The sequence below is a fragment of the Chaetura pelagica genome, unplaced genomic scaffold (genome assembly GCF_000747805.2).
Source record: "Chaetura pelagica isolate M959 unplaced genomic scaffold, ChaPel_1.0 scaffold553, whole genome shotgun sequence".
Lineage (NCBI taxonomy): Eukaryota > Metazoa > Chordata > Aves > Apodiformes > Apodidae > Chaetura > Chaetura pelagica.
In genome coordinates, this window is record NW_009952808.1 from 111,211 (window position 1) to 131,234 (window position 20,024).

The following is a 20,024-nucleotide window of genomic DNA, read 5'->3' on the forward strand; positions in this document are numbered from 1 at the left end:
TTCTCCAGGCTGAACACCCCAACTCTCCCAGCCTGTCCCCAGAGCAGAGCTGCTCCAGCCCTTGTTTCCTCTGAACCATGTAGCCCTGCAGTCGATCAGTGTGACAAATTCCCACGAAAAAGTACCGGAGAACTCTCCGGATTCCCTGCCAGCTCCGCAGCCCGACCTGGTGCTGGTTTCTCTTTCCATCAGCCGGGAGCGCAGGACCAGCTCTGCTCACCGTCACTTGCGGCTGAAGATCAAGAGCCATCCGTACCCCTCTCCTGCCATCTAGAGGCATCAACCCCGCAGATATTGGTGAAATCGCCACGGGTCCCGTGCTGGTTGTGTCCCCGCAACCCTCTGAGCCCGGGGTGCGGGGAGCAGGGGGTGGGTATCCCCCTCCTGCCCCGGAGGAGGCAGGGGGGCTTCAGGAGGGCTGGGAAGGGGATTTTGGTGGGATTGAGGTGCCAGCTGACCTGGCTTCATCAGGGTCTCCTGCTCGGCATCCCGGAGCAAGTGGGTCTCCCCGGTGTCCTCACCCTGCACCTGCCAGTGGAGGGCAGATGTAGAGGCAGAGCCCGATCTGCTGTCACAACGTCCCCATGTCCATGTCCCTTCAGCTACCATAATGGTGTGATCTTTCCATGGACAGAATCTGCCCCAATCAGAGGCTCGTTTGGTGCTGCAAGACCTGGGATTCCAAGAACCTGAAGGGACATGGACATAAGATTATCTGTGCTATTTTCTCCTTCTTCATAGTTCTAATCCTAATTAAATGGCATTTCAAATTGTGCCTTATGGAGTCTAAGTGTCTTTCTTAACAGGATCACAATAGATCAGCACTTTCTGATGAAAAACTGGGGGGAGGAGAGGAAGGAGGTGGTGTGGCCATCCCCTCCTGACAAGATTGCTGTCCATGGGACATGTGAGGGGAAGCTGTCAGAGATGTAATGAGATTGTGAGGGGAGTCTCCTGACCACGGGATGTGATCTCAGGACAAAGATCTGCTCTTTAGGCACAAGAGATGAGGACAAAGCAGAACAGGGTGGCCCCAGATTCATCAGCACAGCCCTTCTCCTGCAGAGCCTGGAGGCCCCGTCTGCTGGATCTCCTGCAGCTCCTGTTCCCAGGAGCACCAGAAGGTGGGAGGCTGGGGATGGGCACCTGGGAGATGCCTGGTGGCCAGGGCTGGGCATGGAGCCTGTCCTGGGCCCTGCAGGGGATGGGATCCTTGCTGGGGCAGCCTGAGGCTGGTGTGGGGCTGCGGGCAAAGACGGTGAGTGCTGGGAGTGCCCATGCCCCTCACTGCCTTCTCCTTCTTGTCTGTACTAGGAGGTGGTGGGAGAAGGAGAAGGTGTCCCCCCTGAGCAGGGTCGTTGGCCATGGAGGAGCCCAACACAACAGACCTCTCTCTGAACAACAGCACTGATGGATATGTGGACTATGGGGAAAATATTCAACACGAATGCTTCAGTCTGTCCTATGGACTGATGGTCTTCACAGGTGTCTGTATGGGGATTTCTCTCTGTGGACTTGTAGGGAATGGAATAGTTGTGTGGTTCCTGGGCTTCCACATGAAGCAGAACCCTTTCACCATCTATGCCTTAAATCTAGCTGTTGCTAACTTCTCTCTCCTCCTCCTGTATTTTCTGCTCATATTGGCCGTTCTGACCTTAGCAGCAGCTTGTCCTGCCCTGTATAGTTTTATTTCTCGCTACAGAGATTTTGTGTTTGCGATTGAATTTCTGTGCCACGTCTTTGACCTCAGCAGCCTGGGTCTGCTGACAGCCATCAGTGTGGAGCAGTGCATCTCTGTCCTCTTCCCAGTCTGGCATCGCCGCCACCGCCCAAAGCACTTCTCGGGTGCTGTGAGTGGGCTGCTCTGGGCTCTGGCTGGAATCCTTGTTTCCTCAAGGTACCTCAGCTTAAAAGCTGCTGAAAGCGACGAGACGGTGTTTACAGATGTAACTGGGGTGGTTTCAGTGATGTTGTCATCAGTGATGTTGATTTCTGACCTGTGCCTCTTCATGAAGCTCCGATGTGGCTCACAGAGATGCCAGCAGGGGCAGCTCAGCATTTCTCTCCTTCTCTGCGGGATCTTCTTCTTGGCTCTTGGGATTTCTTTCGGTCTAGAGTTTTTCCTCAACCTTGCAAGTTCACTTGAATTATTCCCTGAAAATTTCCTGCTGGATCTGCTGAATTGCAGCATCGCTCCTGTCATTTACTTTCTGGTGGGGATTTGTCAGCAGGGCAGGCTCCAAGGCTCCATGAAATCCACCTTTCACCGACTGTTTGATGAGAAAGTGGGGAGTGGTGAGGACAGCCACGTGCCTGAGGACACTGTGGCAGAAACTACTGTGTAAGGCACTGATGGCAAGAAGACCTGGAGATGTGGAGCCTTGGAGCAACCTGGGAGATGAAGGTCCACATGGAATTGATGCCAAGCTGCTGCCAGGGAGGGGAACAATGCTGCAGCTGAGAATGGGGACATGTGGCACAGAGCAAGTGTGGCCCTGCTCAGCCAGGCTGGGGCCCTGCCTTCCCCATGGCAATGACCCTCCCTGCCCTGGCCCCAGCCAATAAACTCGGGTTCCTCTGGCTCAGCAGATGCATCTCATGGTGTTCTGGGGGGTCTCTTGCCTGGGGAAGGTGGGCACATCAGGCCCTGGGGGAGCTCTGGCTATCTCTTCTGGCCAAGCCAGGCAGGGCTCTGCTCAAAGGGTTGCAGGGGTGGACAAGCCCCTGGGTGTTGGTGGGTGTTGGGGGATGAGTGAGGGGTGACCTCATCAATGTTTACAAATACATTAAGGGCAGTGTCAGGAGGATGGAGCCAGGCTTTTTTCAGTGATGTCCAGTGATAGGACAAGGGGCAATGGGTGCAAACTGGAACACAGGAGCTTCCACATAAACATCAGAAAAAACTTGCCTGTGAGAGTGCCAGAGCTCTGGGCCAGGCTGCCCAAAGAGGCTGTGGAGTCTCCTTCTCTGGAGACATTCAAACCTGCCTGGACATGTTCCTGTGTGATGTGCTCTGGGTGATGTGGTCTGGCAGAGGGGTTGGTCTAGATGATCTTTCCAGGTCTAGATGATCTTTCCAGGTCTCTTCCAACCCCTCAGATTCTGTGATTCTGTGAGTGGTGGAGAGAAGATGGCAAAGGGTATAATTACAACTTGGAGAATTAAAACTAAGAGCAAGAACAAAATAAACTAGAAAAGAAAAAATGAAAGAGACAGAGAGAAGGCGAGAAAAAGAGAAATAGAGAAAAAGAAATAAAGGAAAATAGAGAATGGGAGAGAGAAAAAAATACAGAGAAAAGTAATGTCTCCATGGTGCTGATGGATGAGGTTTGGAGAGACAAGATTCTTGCAGATAAAGTCCCATTTGCAGCTTGACATGCCTCAAGGACACCATCTGTAAGGTGACACAACTCATTGGAGGCAGCAGGTGAAGCCCTTGTGCTGTTCCATGTCCACACACAGGCGAGTTCCCAGTGTGAGGGGTCTCCTGCTCAAGCACAAGGACAGAGAGAAGAAGCCAGAAACCCCTTGTGTGGTGGGAGCACACTGGGGGTTGGAGGAGGAGAGGAAGGAGATGATGTGGCCAACTCCTCCTGACAAGATCGATGTCCTTGGGACATGTGAGGGGAAGCTGTCAGTGATGTGAGATTAGATTGTGTGGGGAGTCTCCTGACCACGGGATGTGATCTCAGGACAAAGATCTGCTCTTTAGGCACAAGAGATGAGGACAAAGCAGAACAGGGTGGCCCCAGATTCATCAGCACAGCCCTTCTCCTGCAGAGCCTGGAGGCCCCGTCTGCTGGATCTCCTGCAGCTCCTGTTCCCAGGAGCACCAGAAGGTGGGAGGCTGGGGATGGGCACCTGGGAGATGCCTGGTGGCCAGGGCTGGGCACGGAGCCTGTCCTGGGCTCTGCAGGGGATGGGGTCCTTGCTGGGGCAGCCTGGGGCTGGTGTGGGGCTGGGGGCAAAGATGGCGAGTGCTGGGAGTGCCCATGCCCCTCACTGCCTTCTCCTTCTTGTCTGTCCTAGGAGGTGGTGGGAGAAAGAGAAGGTGTCCTCCCCAAGCAGGGTCACTGGCCATGGAGGAGCCCAACACAACAGACCTCTCTCTGAACAACAGCACTGATGGATATATAGACTCTCAAGAAGTTTCTACACCTGTGTGCACACCAGACTCTCGTGTGTTGATAACTGCAGGTGTCTTCATTGGTATTTCCTTGTGTGGTCTGGTGGGGAATATGGTGGTTGTGTGGTTCCTGGGCTTCCACATGAAGAAGAGCTCCTTCACTGTCTATGTCCTGAACCTGGCCATTGCTGACTTCTCTCTGCTCCTCTTCCTTCTTGTTATACTTGTGGCAGGCACTATTTCAGAAGTGTATTGTTTCTTAACATTTCCATTATTATTGACCCATATTATCCTGAGAGAGGTGTTTCTCTTTTTCTATTTTGCCAGCATGTACCTCCTGACAGTGATGAGCATGGAGAGGTGTCTGTCCGTTCTGTTCCCAATCTGGTACCGGTGCCACCGCCCAAAGCACTTGTCTGGCATCATGTGTGGGCTGCTCTGGGCTCTGGCTGCACTCTGTGGCTCTTTGGTTTTCATTTGTACGTTTCTCCCTTGGACTATAACCTGTGACCAAATAGCACAAGGTGTAAGCACTGTGAATTTTCTCACTTTTTCTATATTCCCACTCCTTTCCAACCTTTCTCTCTTCATCAAACTCCAATGTGGCTCAGAGAGACGAAGCCCAGGGAGACTCTATGTTGCTGTGCTGCTCAGTGTGACCTTCATGTTCATCTTTGGCTTTCCTCTGACTGTGTCTTTCTTTCTTCTTTCCTATAACGGCACGTCTGTATTTCTACATGCAATGTTTTATCTGCTGGCCTCTCTGAACAGCTGCACCAACCCCTTCACTTATTTCCTGGTGGGCAGCTGCCGGCAGCGCCGGTTCCAGGGCTCTGCCAGAGCTGCCCTTCGCCGAGTGTTTGAAGAGAAAGGGATGAAGGAGAAGGGGATAGACGTGCCAGGGCAGCCTGTGGTGGAGAGCAGTCTCTGAGGCTCTGCTGGGCAGGAAGGCCTGGAGATGTGGAGCCTTGGAGCAACCTGGGAGATGAAGGTCCACATGGAATTGGTGCCAAGCTGCTGCCAGGGAGAGGAACAATGCTGCAGCTGAGAATGGGGACATGAGGCACAGAGCAAGTGTGGCCCTGCTCAGCCAGGCTGGGGCCCTGCCTTCCCCATGGCAATGACCCTCTTTCAGGTTCCTCTGGCTCAGCAGATGCATCTCATGGTGTTCTGAGGGGTCTCTTGCCTGGGGAAGGTGGGCACGTCAGGCCCTAGGGGAGCCATCTCTGCTGGCCAAGCCAGGTAGGGCTCTGCTCAAAGGGCTGCAGAAATAACAACGATTTTCTGCCTGTCACAGAATCTCAATCCTGTTTATCAGACTCCAGTGTTGCCCTCTGAGGTGTCTCCCAGGAAGGCTGTACCTTGTGCTTCTCCTTGCCAGTCTCTTAATCTTTTTTGTCCCTTTAACTGTCAAGCAAGTTTTGGAAGGCTTATTCATTGATCAGGAAGGACATATCCTGAGTTCATCATCCATTCTGCTGGCTTTTAGTGACAGCATCAACCTATTAATTTAGTGCTGGTGGGAGGCTACCTGCAACGTTGGTTCCAATGCTTTGTGAAAGCTGCCTTACACAAGAGAAAATAAGGTCCAAAGAGGGGACTCACCTGCCCAGGGAGGTGGCTGCAGAGATGGCTGTTTGAACCCCTGTTGGTGAGGGGAGGGAGGCTGGGGCTGTGGGGCAAGTGGCTGGGTTGGTGATGTGCCTCCTCTGCTTGGGACTGTGGTGGAAACAGCCCCTGTATCACCTGAGCATCCTAAGGTCTCCTCAAGGCTGGTGCCTTTCCTCAATCCTGGTATGAGGCAACACTGTGCAAAAGGCTCAGAGCAGGTAGATCAGGGGATTAACCCTGGATGTTGTCCAGGTCTAGACCCTGCACACCAGCTTCTCCCTCTCTTTGACTTGAGGCCAAGCCTGGAGGGCTCCAGTGCAGCGTGGCAACCCACGACCCCATCAGAGACAGGTTTTGTTGCAGCTACCTCAGGCTCATCCAGAGAGATCCAACAGAGCAAACACCATGTGCTGGTGGGAGCAGGGAGAGCTTAGGCATGGGAAAAGAGTGGGTCAGGAAGGGCTGAAGATGCTGAGCCCTGCAGGCAGCCCAAGGGGAAAGCCCTGTGCTCTGGACCTAGCCCAATAGACTCTTGCTCTTTTGGTCAAAAAATGAGCCTTTGTGGTCTTTGGGGGATCTGAATCTATTACCTCCCTCTGTCTCCTCTCCTGACTTAGTTACATTCTAGGCTCCACTGATTGTGTTTATGCGATCTGTGTTAACAGTGGGGTCACCTGGCACCTGTGATTCCTGCACTGCAGGAATCCCTCCTGCCCCAACTGAAAGAAAACTGAAGATTTCTTCAACAATAAAAGAGAAAAGTAAATCACTGTAACAACAGAAGTATTGCTGTTTCTTATAATAGTCTTGGGACATAACTGGGGGAGGATTTGTAGGTGTAAGCAGCATCTCTGGACCTTGCTGGAGTTCACTTTCTTATGAATGCAGCCCTCATGAAAGCTTTGCTCTGTCATGGTTCCAGAAGCAGCCTCAAGAAGCTCTGGACACACAAGTGTAAATGTTCAATGCAAATGGCACAGGAGGAGTGCCTAAGCCCTGGAGTTTGATAAGCATAGGACAGATGATTGTTGGAATGGTGAAGATGGTCCAAAGACTTACCTTGGGATGGCTAGAGGTACAGGTGGAACTGGGGAGCAGGGACAGCATAAACTGCATGACAAAGGATTTGCTTGGACATGACAGATGGAAGATGAATATCCCCAAAGTGCTAAATACTCACATGTAGGTGGATGAATCACACAGGGGCTGATCCTGCTTCCTCTGGAATCACTGGATAAAGTATTATTCACCTGCCAAAGAGCAAGCACAGCTGTGAAATGCTAGGCTAACAGCTGGAATTAGCTCTTCTAAAATAAACGTGGCTTTTCTGTCCTTTATAAGCACACACTAAGTTGAAGGTTCTTCCCATGTCTTAAATAAAAGATGATTTATCTGGTCCAGTCTCCATTTTCTGTTTTCATGTTCCCCTTTGTTTAGGTTCATTATGATTTTCTTTCTGCTTGGTGCTGGTTTTGACAATAATATTATTTCCTCTGCTGCACATTGTGCAATGAGTATTTCCAGCTCTTAGATCACTCCTTTTAGTCAGGAACTTCCCATAAAACGAGTGATGCATACATTGCTGCTCTAATGCAATGGAAGCACTTCCTAAGGAAGCTCTGGAATAGGCTCTGGAATGGACTGAGATAACAAGATGTATTTTAAGATGGAGAAAATCATAATGTCAAGTGTCCATGAGATTCACCAAACTTTAAAAACAGAGAACAATAAAACAAAAACAATAAGTAGGTGTCAATATTCACGTAATTACCAGGACAGAAAGAATCTATAAAAACCAGGAATATCTCTCTGTGAAAAGAGGTGTTTTCCGTACTGTTTACCTTCCAAAGTTTCTTTCCATTAATAATTTCCTCTATCCAGAGAGGATTAAAGGTCATGAGTGCTGTTGGGTGCCCTAAACCTTGGCCCATATTCAGAAGAAATCGGACTTCATGAGCTCGTTCCTCCTTTGGTCAGAGGTGATGTAAAGACACCCTCTTTGAGAGATCCCAAGGAGACAAATTCCACCCACGGTGCAGCTGGGAAACACTAGACTTCCAAGGGTCTGGTTGTAAATCAGAGAACATTCACATGGAAATGGCAGTGAAAGTTGCCAGTGAAAAGCCATTCAGGTTGTGGAATTGCTCTGCCTTAGCCCCACAGCAGTTTCCCCGCAGTCTCTGGTTCAGGCTCAGGCTCCGAGAGGAAGGATTCTATTTGTTTTTTAAGAAATAATAACACACCTTAGCTTATTGTTTTCACAGATTTGCTTCCTACCCATTCTGTTTCTCTGTCTTTTCCTAGAAACCCCTTTGGTCATGGTCTCACTCCTTGTTTTTCCCTCACTCAAAGCTGGGACCTGGGTAGGGACAGACAGGAAAGTAGAGACCTAGGCGTAGGGAATTTCCTATTTCCTTTTGCTTTTTAATGGATGGGAGAGAAAAGGGAGAAACGAGGAGACAAACACGGATAAGGAAAATTTTCAAATCAGTCCTTTCCTCTGACAGAGAGAGGTTTGAGGTACAGGGTTTGCTGTTTTATGGCAGACCCTCAGAACATGACAGCTCTCTTTAACACTGGTGGAGAAACGTGTCCCTACTTCCCCTTCACACAGGAGATCCCTTCCCAGTGGGCAAAACAGGAAAATCAATCTGATGGCAACTAAACCAGATTTGAGGCGTGAGAGACAATTAATATAAAACCTTCCCCCCTGCATCTCAGCTCAGCTCACTCCTCACTCACAAGGAGCACAGGGGTTTGAGGGTTGTTACAGCCCATACACAGTGTTTTCTCCCTGGTGCTCCTTCCCTCTCCCACATTTTCCCTGCCCAGCATGGATTCTCCTCGGGCAGCAGCTCCTCTCAGGCAATACCCACCTGTCCAGGTGCAGCACAGCCCATGGAGGAGCAGGACCCTGCCTTCCTTTTCTCAACCTTCACTTCCCTCCCTGCTGTTTCTCACTCTTTTTCCTCCTCTCCCTTTTTGCTGCTTCCTGCCCGTTTTCACACAGGTTTTCACAGGTGTTTTCTGCCCATTTTCACTCACGTTTTCACAGTGTTTTCACACAGGTTTTCACAGGTGTTTTCACACAGGTTTTCACAGGTGTTTTCACACAAGTTTTCACACAGGTCCCACAGGTGATTTCACACAGGTCCCACAAGTGTTTCACACAGGTTCCACAGGTGTTTTCATACACGTTTTCACACAGGTCCCACAGATGTTTCACACAGGTCCCACAGATGTCTCACACAGGTCCCACAGGTGTTTCACACAGGTCCCACAGGTATTTTCACACAGGTGTTTGTTTCACACGGGTCCCACAGATGTTTCACACAGGTCCCACAGGTGTTTTCATACACGTTTTCACACAGGTCCCACAGGTGCTTTGGCCGCCCTCACACGCTCCCCGCAGGACCTGGCAGGAAAGGGCGGGAAGCGGCTGCGCGGCAGGGCAGGCCCTCGGCTCCCCTCACAGCCTGCAGCTCGAACCAGACCCCCAGCACACACACACAGACATGCCATATGTTCACACTCAGCAGGTTTGGGGTGTCCCCTGCTCTGCTGCCTCCCCAGGGACAGGCACCTGCTGCCAGGAGCTCTGCCAGGAGGGACCCGAGGAGACCAGACCCCGACTTTGAGAAACTTCTGAGGTACTGGCCCGGAAAGAAGGGGCAGCCACTTTCTTGAGGTGATTTCCACACGTTGTAATTGGAGTATTGTTGTTAAATTTCACATTCCTCCCTTCTAACCCTTCTCTCTTTACCGAAGGGCAGGCAGGTCCCTGTGTGTTCCCTCTCTGCTCGTGGCCAAGAGCCCAGCTGGGCTGTGTCCCTGTTGTCAGGTGCCATTGCCATTCTTCTGCTTTCTGTTCTGCTGTTCCTCTTCCCTTCGTCATGTTTGAAAGCACGAGGTGTCCAGCCACCCCTCGCAGCTCTGCACACCTGCCTCCTCCTGCTGTTTCTCCTTTCAAAGCTCTGAAATCCACCCTGCTACAAAGCTACGTGCAGCAGCAGCTGCTCCTCAGCCCTGGGGGGAAGTGGCATTTGTGTCATGAATGATTTCCTCCTTTGATCCAGTGTTGAGTCCACACAACATTGTCCAACGCCGTGTGGAGCAACACCTTTTGGCAATGAAGATACATGTATCGTGTATATTCACGTCAGATTTCCTGACTTGTTTATGTTTGCTCCTGATTTTTCTCTATCTTTCCCTCCCCATTAGCATTTAAAATACACACAGAGCAGTATCAGATAGGAGAGATTGATGTTCTTATCACTACCTTCCTGTCTGATGCCTTCCTCAGTGCATGTATCAAACCCACCAGATTTTTAGCTGGTCTCCACGTGTTGCACCCAGGGGTTTTCTTTCTGCAAAGAGCAGCAGCCTATTTTTTGTTATTATTTTTTTATCTACTACCCTGCAAGGAATAACCCAAGAGGGTCGAGGGGTTTGTTGTCCTATTGGAGACTCCTCTGAAGAACAGAACAAAGTTTGAAGGTAGGAGACAGCTGCTGCAGAGAGGTGGTGGAGAACTCACCTCACTGATTGGTTAAGCTCAGAGAAAAGGTCCCCAGATGTATTGAACCTGAAGTTTGCTAAGTTTAGATAGTCTGAAATAAAGAAAATCACCTCTTCCTACCACAAGTGCTTCACTTCTCTCTCTAGCTCATTTTCTTGACAAAGGCACATTTTCTGCTTGGATACCATAACATTTTCTGCCCTGTTGTCTAAATCTTCCAAATTCCTGTCCTATTCACTGCCAGGGGAGATATAGTGGCACTTCACTAAGCTGAAAAGAAAAAGCACAATAATGGTATCTGCACTTCGAAGTTTGGGGTATTTTTGACATCTTAAATAATATTAGCATTAGCATAATCTCAGATGACATCTGTTCTCTTAGGGGAAAAAAACCAAGCAAACAGTGAATGGCATATTGAGGTACATTGAGGATTAAGTGTGACATGGCAGGTGCCAGGTAGTGTCCAAGACCCCATGCAACAGCCTTGGCCCAGTGTTTTCCTTGGCTGAATTCCATGAATAAACCCCACTGGAATGTCCACAATCCTTACTGAAGGGATGTGTCACACTATTTGAGATGTACTCACTCAGGAGGCATCCCCAGTTGCCTGGGCTGGGGGTGACTGAGGGAGAAAAGATCCCTGTGTTGCTGTGCAAGTGCTTTTTAAGGTGTATGAAAGGACTAAAACCAAGGATAAGTGAATTTTGCCATAAATATACATAGAGGAAGGATAACATCCTTGACCAGCACTGTTGCTGTCTGTGTTCTCCAACATATTGTGGCTCTCTCTATGATCCCACAAAAGACGTTCTAGATTTGTTGTGGTCAGGGCTTCATGATTCCCCCACAGGGATTCAGAGCAGATGCCAGGATAGCAGGTCTGAAAAATCCAGGTTTCACCTGCATCCAGGTAGCAGTTTTTGCTGCCAAGCTTTGCAGAGACTCCTCTGCCATGCAGTTCTGTGCAGTGCGTGCCTTCCTCAGCTGCTTCTGAAGCTCTTCTGCACCACCACCTCCCCCAGAAGCTCATCCCTTCATTCATTTTTTTATCCCCACAAAAATCAAGCCCCCATCTTTGTGTCCCTCTCTTTATTTTTAATTTTTTTTTTAGGAGAAAGCTTTCAGTTTGTGGCTGGGGTGGTTTTGGCAGGCTCCTTCTGGTGAGACCCTAGGGACAGTCTCCAGGCAGACCCCTGAGGAGGAGCACCTGAGCAGAGGAGCATAGCTCCCACCTAGCTCTCCCAGCATCCAACACACTGTGGGCATGTTTCCTTCCATGCTTCTTTTAAAATTACTGATTTCTGGGTTTTTTTTAAGGAATAAGTGTTGGCAGGGGGAGGGGGAATGGACACATGTGTGTGAAGGGAGATTACATTTATACTTTTCCACATTTATACATTTTCACAGTTGCTCCTATGGGAGGTGGGGAGAAAATTACCTCCCTTGCCAGGAATTCCATTGCTGGCAATGCTCTGGGACATTGCTTGCATTGGGGCCAAATGCTCTTAATGCTGGTGAGGTATAAGTGAGTAAGCAGTAGAGATTGTGTGAAGTTCTCAGAGGAATGGTATTCTATTTATTTTTGTCATTCTTGGAAAATCAAACTTGGTTTAGATTGGATTAGCTGGAGAGACAGTATCCCTGTCCCCAGTGTTTCCTGCAAAATTCAATTCCTTCCCCTAAATCCTGCCAAGACCTCAAGAAGACCCCATGACTATTCTGTGGTTCTGTGTTCAAGGCCAGGTTGGATGAGGCTTGTGCATCCTGCTCTAGTGGGAGGTGCTCCTCCTCATGGCAGGGAGGTTGGAACCTGATGGTCTTTAAAGTCCCTTCCAACCTTCACCATTCTACGACTTTAAAAGGAAAATGGCTTGTCCAACGTGCCTGGGGTGAGGGAGACAGATCAGGCCTTCAACCCCTGAGTACCAGGTGTCAGGAATCCTTTCTGGACAGGATAAGCCCTTACTTTCCACCCAAGAATGCTTCTGAGCCTTGTTTCTTTTAAAGCCTATGTAAAAAGGTGCCTATTTCGTTCTCCTACTGATGGGTGGAACCTCTCTAAACTGCACAGGGCTCTTACAGCTCCCTGAGGACTCATTGCTCACCTCTGATCCTGAAGAAAGAAAATCTTCTAAAAGGCTGAGCTGAAAGGGACTTCGGATGGATCGTAAAGACAGCAATTTAGTCACAGCAATTAAGAGAAATGCTGCAGACAGGAAATGAACTTGCTGTGTGCCACGTATAAAATGGACAGGAAGAAAAAGGTCTGTTAACAGTGTGGCTGTGCAAGTTTTGAAATGGGCAGGTGTTGACTCCAGGGGGACAAGTGTCCCTCAGTCTTCAGGTGGCACACTGTGAAGAAATGATGGTGTTTCTCCACCTCTGCAAGCAGGAGTTGCCTTTGAGCAGACCTGATCCAGACTTTGTGATGTGGTGATCACCTGGCTTTGCCACCTCTCTTAATTCAAATTAAACAGAGCTTGGGATCTGACTAAGCTCTTTATCTACAGCTTCTTCCCTATGGACACTTGCTTTGACCTGCTGTCTTTTGCTGGCCTGGGTAGGAATGGGTGACTCTGTTTTTGGCAGTTAAGCTTTTAAAGCACAGACCTGTTGGCCCTAACATGGAGTTTCTCTCACCTATCTGGGGTGTCTAAATCAGCAAGGCCTGCCCCAGCCTGTTTGCATCACAGTACATCCTCTTCTCTTCTTTCTGCCTTATCCCAAGTTGGTCTGTGGGTTGTAAGATACCACAACCACAGCTCTGAGCTGATGCAACACATAAACAGTGTAAATGTAGCTGGCTGCAGGTGCTTGGCCCTCCTTCTGCCCCCAGTTAGCTGATCTAGACTCTCCAGTTCCAAAGAGGACATAACCTGTTGTTAGTATCTGCTGGCCCTTCCTTCCTGTGGTGTGAAGCCACATCTCCATGAAAGGTGCAAGAGAATGAGTTTGGCAGCTGATGTGAGGGAAGGGCTGCAAGGGGAAGGCTGCTGCTTTGAGGTATGTGTGAGGTAGGCTGGTGTGATGGAGAGAAGCGGGGGTGGTTGTTGTAGGAGCTCTTGGAATGGAGAATGAGGTGGCTGCTTGAAGGGGATAACTACTGGGGGATGGAGGCTGGGGAAAAGGAACCAAGTCAAGGCACAGGAGTGTCTCACTCTGCTGGATGTGGTGAATATTGGACTGTTCTGGAGCATCCATGTGCCCATACACATCCCTTCCTTCAGGCCTTAACTGCAGCACAGAAATTCCAGCAGTTAATGTGTGAAATCAATGAGAAAACAAAGATTATTTTGGACTCTGGTGTGTATGGACTCCTCAGATGAGTGGGGTGAGGTTTGCTGTCCTTGGGGAACAGGTGACACCACCCCTCACAGGCACCTCATGCTGGCACATAGGCACACTCAACACCTCTGGCCTGCCTGTCTCCTTGCAGGGAAGCAGGTTGTCCCCAGGAAAGCAGAAATGTGGGCTCTCTTCAGGGTGCTGGTGGCCCCTGAGGAATATACCCTTCTCATGCATGGCTGCAGATCTTCTGGGTGGCCTGGTATCCCTCCAGAGAGATACCAAGCCATTCAGAGGGCAAATTTAGTTGAGATGCTGAGGAGATGCTCCCTGGCAGGCCGGGCTGACTCTCTTGGCATTAGTTCATCATGGAAAAGCCTGCAAACGATCCCCATCTCCTTGCAGATCCTATCACTGACCTCTTTTGGGTCACAGGAGGTAGGTTTTGTATATTTTTATCAGTCAATGGCTTCCTCCCAGCAGAACAGTGTTTTTTAAACACCATTTGTGCTCCTCTTAAAAAAAAAAGAAAAGGCTTTTGACCTTTTTAATAATAACTGAAATGTTTCAGTTCTCCCAATGATAAAATCATTACAAGTATTGAAAGGAAAACATTTATAACATGTTTTTTGATAAATGGATGCTCTTTTCCCCTCAGCAGTATAAGTTAGAAGAAAAAAAGCCCCACCTAACAAAAAAGAATTGATGACATAGACCTAATCTGAATCAACTTCGCAGAATAAGAGCATTAAAAATTAAAGAATGACAGAAATGGGACTCAAATTTCAGCTTTCAGGAACTGCCAACAGGAAGCAAAAAGCAACTATAGACATTAGGGTGAATGAGTATTTTTCTTTTAAGAGGTGCTTTTCAAAATGAATAAAAAAGAGAAAGAGAAAAAAGATCATAGACAGCAAAAGAATACAGCTTCCCTGTAGGAAATTATGTGCAGGTGGAGGCATGAAGAGGAAATGTGGAAGGTTTCACAGTGAAAATGACCTGTGTTGCCTTTTTCCATCAATGTACATGAAAAGAGCAAGTGTCATATGGCCTGAGAGCACAACACTTCAAATAATCACATCTTGCACCTCAGGGGTCTAGTGAACTTGTTGCACATTGTGGCATATATTTACCTTTCTTCTGTTCCCTATTTTTTCCCCTAACCCTTGAATTTATTTCTGTTGGTAGAGGAGATTTTAGAAGCTGTGAGTTCTTGTCTGTCCTTCATGGAAGAAACAAGTTAGAGGAAGATACTGTGTCTTGGGCTGAAGGAAGCTAAAATACTATGCAACTCCAGCCCTGTATTTCTTTGAAATACATGAAAAGGGAGCGTGTAACTCAGCCCATAAAGTTGTCAGGCAATCTATGGGATGGAAACCTCAGGAGTGAACAGAGGAAAGGGACTTGTGGGGCACGAATCATTGAACTATGTGAAACGCTGACAGCAGGAAGCAAAGCAGCATGCGAGCCACAAAAGCTTGTGTCCAGAGCCGATGCCAGGGGGGCTATTGGGTGTCAGGATGTTTTCTCGACTTCCCCCCAGACCAAATTTTGGAGGGGTTGTTGAAAAGGACGGAGGGTCACACGTGGCGTTCGCTTCTCGTATGCGGGACCGTATTTTAGGGTGGTAGTTAAGAACACACCCCTGCCAAGCTCCCAGATTACTGCTGAGCAATGTTTAGTTTACCAATTAACTGCTTTATTAAGGGTTCACACCAACTGTGGGATGAGGTTTAGGGAAAATGTACCAATGGCAAATGGCTCCCGGGGATGGATCAGGGAAGTAACGTGTCCTTCAGGGAGGTGAGGTTTACAAACTTCTGCTAATGCATCATTAATGCTCCAGATTAGTTCATGCAGGTACTGTAGGAAAAGAAGACCATAAAAACACTGCCCAGCTCATTCTGTGGCTGAACTTAGACCCATCACAGTCAGCGTGACAATAAGGAGTAGTTCTGTTGCAGTCCATTGGAGGACTGAAAAGGAAAGTACAGTCACTGCTTGTACAGTTAGAGGGAGTGTGTGTGTGTGTGTCCGTGGGTGGGTGTTCATCTCGGTAGCAGGGGTGACCCCCCAGCAGCAGCAGGAGGACTGGGCTGACAGCTATGGCAGGGTCTCGAAATCCGTGTTTTCGGGGGGCAGCCCCTCACGGCTCAGCAGTGATTTGGTTTTCTCAGCAACTGGCAGCAAAACGGGGAGAGGCTCCAGCCCCTACAGCTGCGGGAAGGACCCGGTGTTCCTGGGGTCAGAATCCCGGCACTCTCACCGTTCAGGCTCAGGCTGGATCCCCGGGGCAGGCAGGCAGAGTCCCGGCACCAGGCTCTGCAGCAGGGGGGTGTCCCACGCAGGAACGTCCGAGCAGACCTCAGTCCCACCGAACTCACTGCCTTGTTATACTCCCGTGACCTACCTGTCCAGTCAGTCTCACTGTCCAGAGCCAGTTGGCGTCCATGAGTCCCAAGTTAGGGTGGTAACTAGCAGGGGCAATTCATAACTTGTTGCCCATCCTTCCTGCCTTACATCACACCTACTGTTTTGCTTTTGTTTGTCCTTGAGCAGCCGGCCTGGTTTTGGTCCCTTAGCTGGGTATAATCAGCCTCTGCTGATTTAAAAGGCATTTTGTTTAGACTTATGTGGGGAAGAAGAAGAAGAACCATTTTCCACAGGTTGCATGTGTTCCTGAAATGCAAGTATTTCAAATAAAGTGAGACAGGGAGAAAAATCTCCTTCCAGGACCTTCTTTCAACAGGAGGAGGGCTGGTTTCCATCTCAACTTCAGAGATCTGAGTGAAAAGTGACTGAGAATGTCTTCGTTTGACCTTATTGTGCTCCGAAAGAGATTTATTGAGTGAGCTGCAGATTCTGAGAGGGATTGCTTTGATGACACAAAAACACCAAGACACTTCCCCTTATCAAATTGGAATCATTTAATGGCCATGGAAAAGAAACAGGCACTTTCAATGTGGTCCTAAAACAGGTCAGATCAATTCTCTAGTCCAGCTGCTTATGTATTTTCACCAAGAACAGATGGAGCTTAAATAAGTAAATAAAGGGTAGAGATCTTCACGGCAGATACTGAAGGGCAGGTGAGATAAACCTTCACCAGTACCTCAGAGTTTTTCAGTTCTGTAAACTATTGTCCACAGTTCCAGACCAGTGTTACCCTGCTCAGCACTGCAGGGTGTTAGGAGGACATAGTTATTGTGTCACGGGTTTCTCGTTCATCTTTGTCATCTTCTGAATCTTCAAAGGCCCTCTGGAATGCCAGCCTGAGGGCAAGCTTGATTCTCTTATCCTTGTAGCTCCCCACAAGGAAGTAGATGACAGGGTTGAGACTGCTGTTTACACAGGACAGCACAAAACCGATCTCTGGGGAGTAGAGAAATCGGTAGCCCAAGAAGTCCAAGAGGATCATGGTGCCCAGAGGCACAGCAAAAATGAGGAAGAAGAGGACAGTGAGCATGATGACGGTGAAGAGCCTGCCGGTTCGGAGGTGCTGGGTGCTGCACTTGACTCGAAGGAAGAGGGTGATGCTGAAGAGCAGCATGAGGGGCGTGCAGAAGAGGAAGTCCAAGGATCCAATGGTGATGAGCAGGAGGCGGCAGGTCCTGTCAGAGGGGCGAATGGTGCAGAAAACGTACCCGAGGGTGTTCAGCAGCAGGGAGAGCCCCCAGAGCAGGCTGGAGATGAGGCCAGACAAGTGCTTCGGGCGGTGGCTTCGGCACCAGATTGGAGAAAGGACAGAGAGGCACCTCTCAATGCTGATGGCAGTCAGGAGGTACAAGCCCGTCCCGTACATGAAAAGATCCAGGAAGAGGAATATCCCAAACTGCACCCCCACATTGAACTGCATCAGGTACTGCACCGTCTCGATGGCGATGCAGAGCAGGTACCCGAAGTCGGCGGCCGCCAGGTTCAGGATGTAGACCGTGAAGTGGTTCCTGCGGATGCGGAAGCCGAGGTACCACAGGACCAGCCCATTCCCCACCATCCCACAGGCAGCGCTGATCAGGCAGAAGCTCTCCATGAACTTGAGGACAGCGTAGGAGGGCTCTGCCTGCCCCACAGCCCCACTCTGGTTCATCCCGGGGGCCTGGCTGGCTGCAGTGGGAAGGAAGGCTGATGGGGTAGCCATGATGAGTGATTTCAGGCAGACCTGCAAGCAGAGAGGAGGGAGGTGGCAACTCTGGGGGTGACTTTTCCCTCAGGGTGACTTCGTGGAGTTTCTAGGTTTGTTCCAGCTCTTGGTAGCCAGATCTTGATTTAGGGAGGCACTGCTGTGCTTGGAGCACGTTGTGCAAAGCACTGAAAGGCCAAATTCAATACAACATGTAGGATAAATTAGATTGCAGTGCATTTCTCCCCTTGTAAAATGCACCTCTCCAGGGTCCTTTTTGCAGTTCAGTACCAGGAAACAAATGATCTTTAAAAATCAATTACAGCTTAGATTAATCGTGTCTGAAAAGTACCTCCTGTCTGAACAAAACGTGATCCCAGTGTTAACAACTCTGCTAGAACTTGTCTTTGCTTCACGTGGCTGGGATTAGGCGAGACAAATCTTGTCAAAAGTGTGTGGAAGTTCTAGGCAATCAACGTACAAGTCCCATCAGCATGAGAGAAAACAGGGCTGAGAGTACTGCAAAGAGCTGGTAGGTTTTGATGTTGATGGCTGATTTCTATTTTAATAAAGTGTAGTTTTGTGTGGTTGGTTTGTTCTCTTGAGCCCTATGTAGAGGAAATAGAGTCAGCCTGTAATAACTTCCTTCTCAGAAACTGCAAGAATCAGATGTGGGACAAAATGTCTGACCCTCACAGGGCATTGAATTCTGGCTCAAATAATTATTTCCTCCCTCATTAAGTTCCCCCCATTCCCTGAGGCAGTTCATCCTGGTTCTTCCTCCCCATTGCACTGGGATCTGAATTAAAATGTTAAGCACATTTTTAAGTTAAAAAAAGAACCCCACATAGATTTCACACCCTTTCTTTTGTCTGATGAGGTGAAGCAGCATGACTCTCCTCCTCTCTCCCCACCAGCTATTCATGTTGACATGAGAAGACAGATAAATATGATGAGATAGCAGGAGAGAGTTAAGCAGGAGAGAGTCAAGCAGGAGAGAGTTAAACAGGAGAGAGGAACAAGTCAAAACGGGGAGATCGAGGAGACGTGGCTCATTGAACAGTGTAACCAGCATGAATATTCTGTTTTGTCTTTGTAAGATGCTGCAGAACACACGGGGACAGACTTCCATAAACAAGCTAAATGTGACAGATTGAGTCATTCTTGTTTCATCTCAGCACCCCAGACACACTGTCTTCAGTGCTGCATGGATAGAGGCAAGATAAATGTCATTTACACTTTGCTGTTCTACCTGGCTTTCACCATTCAAAATGCCAAAATCCCATTTCATTTTGCCTTTAAAGCTGCCACGGGAATTAATGGAGGTTTCTGAGCACCTCCAGCAGGTGTCTTAGGTAGGTGTGCAGTCACCTGCCTGTCTTTGCTGACGCATTGCAGAGTGCACCTCCAGTGAGAGGATGAGTGTGTGGAAAGCTGAAGTCAGCTGAGGTGAATTCCACCCTTAACTTCACCAAAGTGATGTGAAAGGATGTGACATCTTTAGGGTTGACTGAAACCAGGGAACTTCTGGCACTGCACCATACTCTTATATAGGAAGCTGGATGATTCCATCCTCAGCTGTTACAGGACCCTAAGCACTTCTGACATGAAGACTTTAGAGACCAGTGGTCTTCCCTCTAAAGAAGGGACCACTGTTCTTTAGAGACCAAAGGTCTCTGAAGGAATTTTAGTGCATACTGAAACCATCATCTCCTTCAGAACGCAAAGGATCTGTGTTGCAGCACAATTTCACAACAGGAACATCCCTGAATTCAAACTTACCTTCTTCTTCCTTGTCTGGGGAGAGCAGCATCCTGCCTGACCAACATCACCTCCTCCCTGAACATCTGGAGCAAGCAAATTGCAAAGTTGCAGCTTTCTGACTTGGTTCACTCCCCAACTACCTGCTCGGGAGGTGTCAGCAGAATATCAGACCTTGATTTGCAGCAGAAAGCAGCTGCAGTAGCTCTAATTCTGTGAACCAAGCCTGGTGTGAGGAGAAAGGAAGACCCAGTAGTTCAGTGGTTTCCTAAACTTTAAAAGACCCAAGAAATTCTTCACCATGAGGGTAGGAAGGCACTGGAGTAGGTTGCCCAGGGAAGCTGTGGCTGCCCCCTCCCTGGAGGTGCTCAAAGCCAGGTTGGATGAAGCTTGTGTAGCCTGGTGTGGTGGGAGGTGTCCCTGCTCATAGCAGGGAGGTTGGATCCTGATGATCGTTAAGGTTCCTTCCAACCTTCACCACTCTATGATTCTATGATTCTGTGGTTCTGTGATTTTGTGATTCTTGTTACATCTATTTAACATGAAACAAATTTCCAATTCATTTGAAAACGCCATGAACATCTGAGTGTCACTTAAAGTCTGAC

The 20,024-nt window shown here is 48.9% G+C and overlaps 3 protein-coding genes across 3 annotated transcripts; 2 read left to right on the forward strand and 1 right to left on the reverse strand.

Moving 5' to 3' along the window:
• The first annotated feature begins 1,364 nt into the window (after positions 1–1,364).
• Positions 1,365–2,345, forward strand: LOC104386426 (mas-related G-protein coupled receptor member D-like). Its single transcript, XM_009995036.1, has one exon. The coding sequence runs from the start codon at positions 1,365–1,367 to the stop codon at positions 2,343–2,345; it is 981 nt and encodes a 326-aa protein (XP_009993338.1).
• Positions 2,346–4,079: 1,734 nt separating this feature from the next.
• On the forward strand, positions 4,080–5,057 carry LOC104386427 (mas-related G-protein coupled receptor member X1-like). The gene has a single exon (XM_009995037.1). The coding sequence runs from the start codon at positions 4,080–4,082 to the stop codon at positions 5,055–5,057; it is 978 nt and encodes a 325-aa protein (XP_009993339.1).
• An 11,668-nt stretch (positions 5,058–16,725) lies between these two features.
• Positions 16,726–17,676, reverse strand: LOC104386420 (proto-oncogene Mas-like). Its single transcript, XM_009995029.1, has one exon. The coding sequence runs from the start codon at positions 17,674–17,676 to the stop codon at positions 16,726–16,728; it is 951 nt and encodes a 316-aa protein (XP_009993331.1).
• Between the last annotated feature and the right edge of the window lie 2,348 nt (positions 17,677–20,024).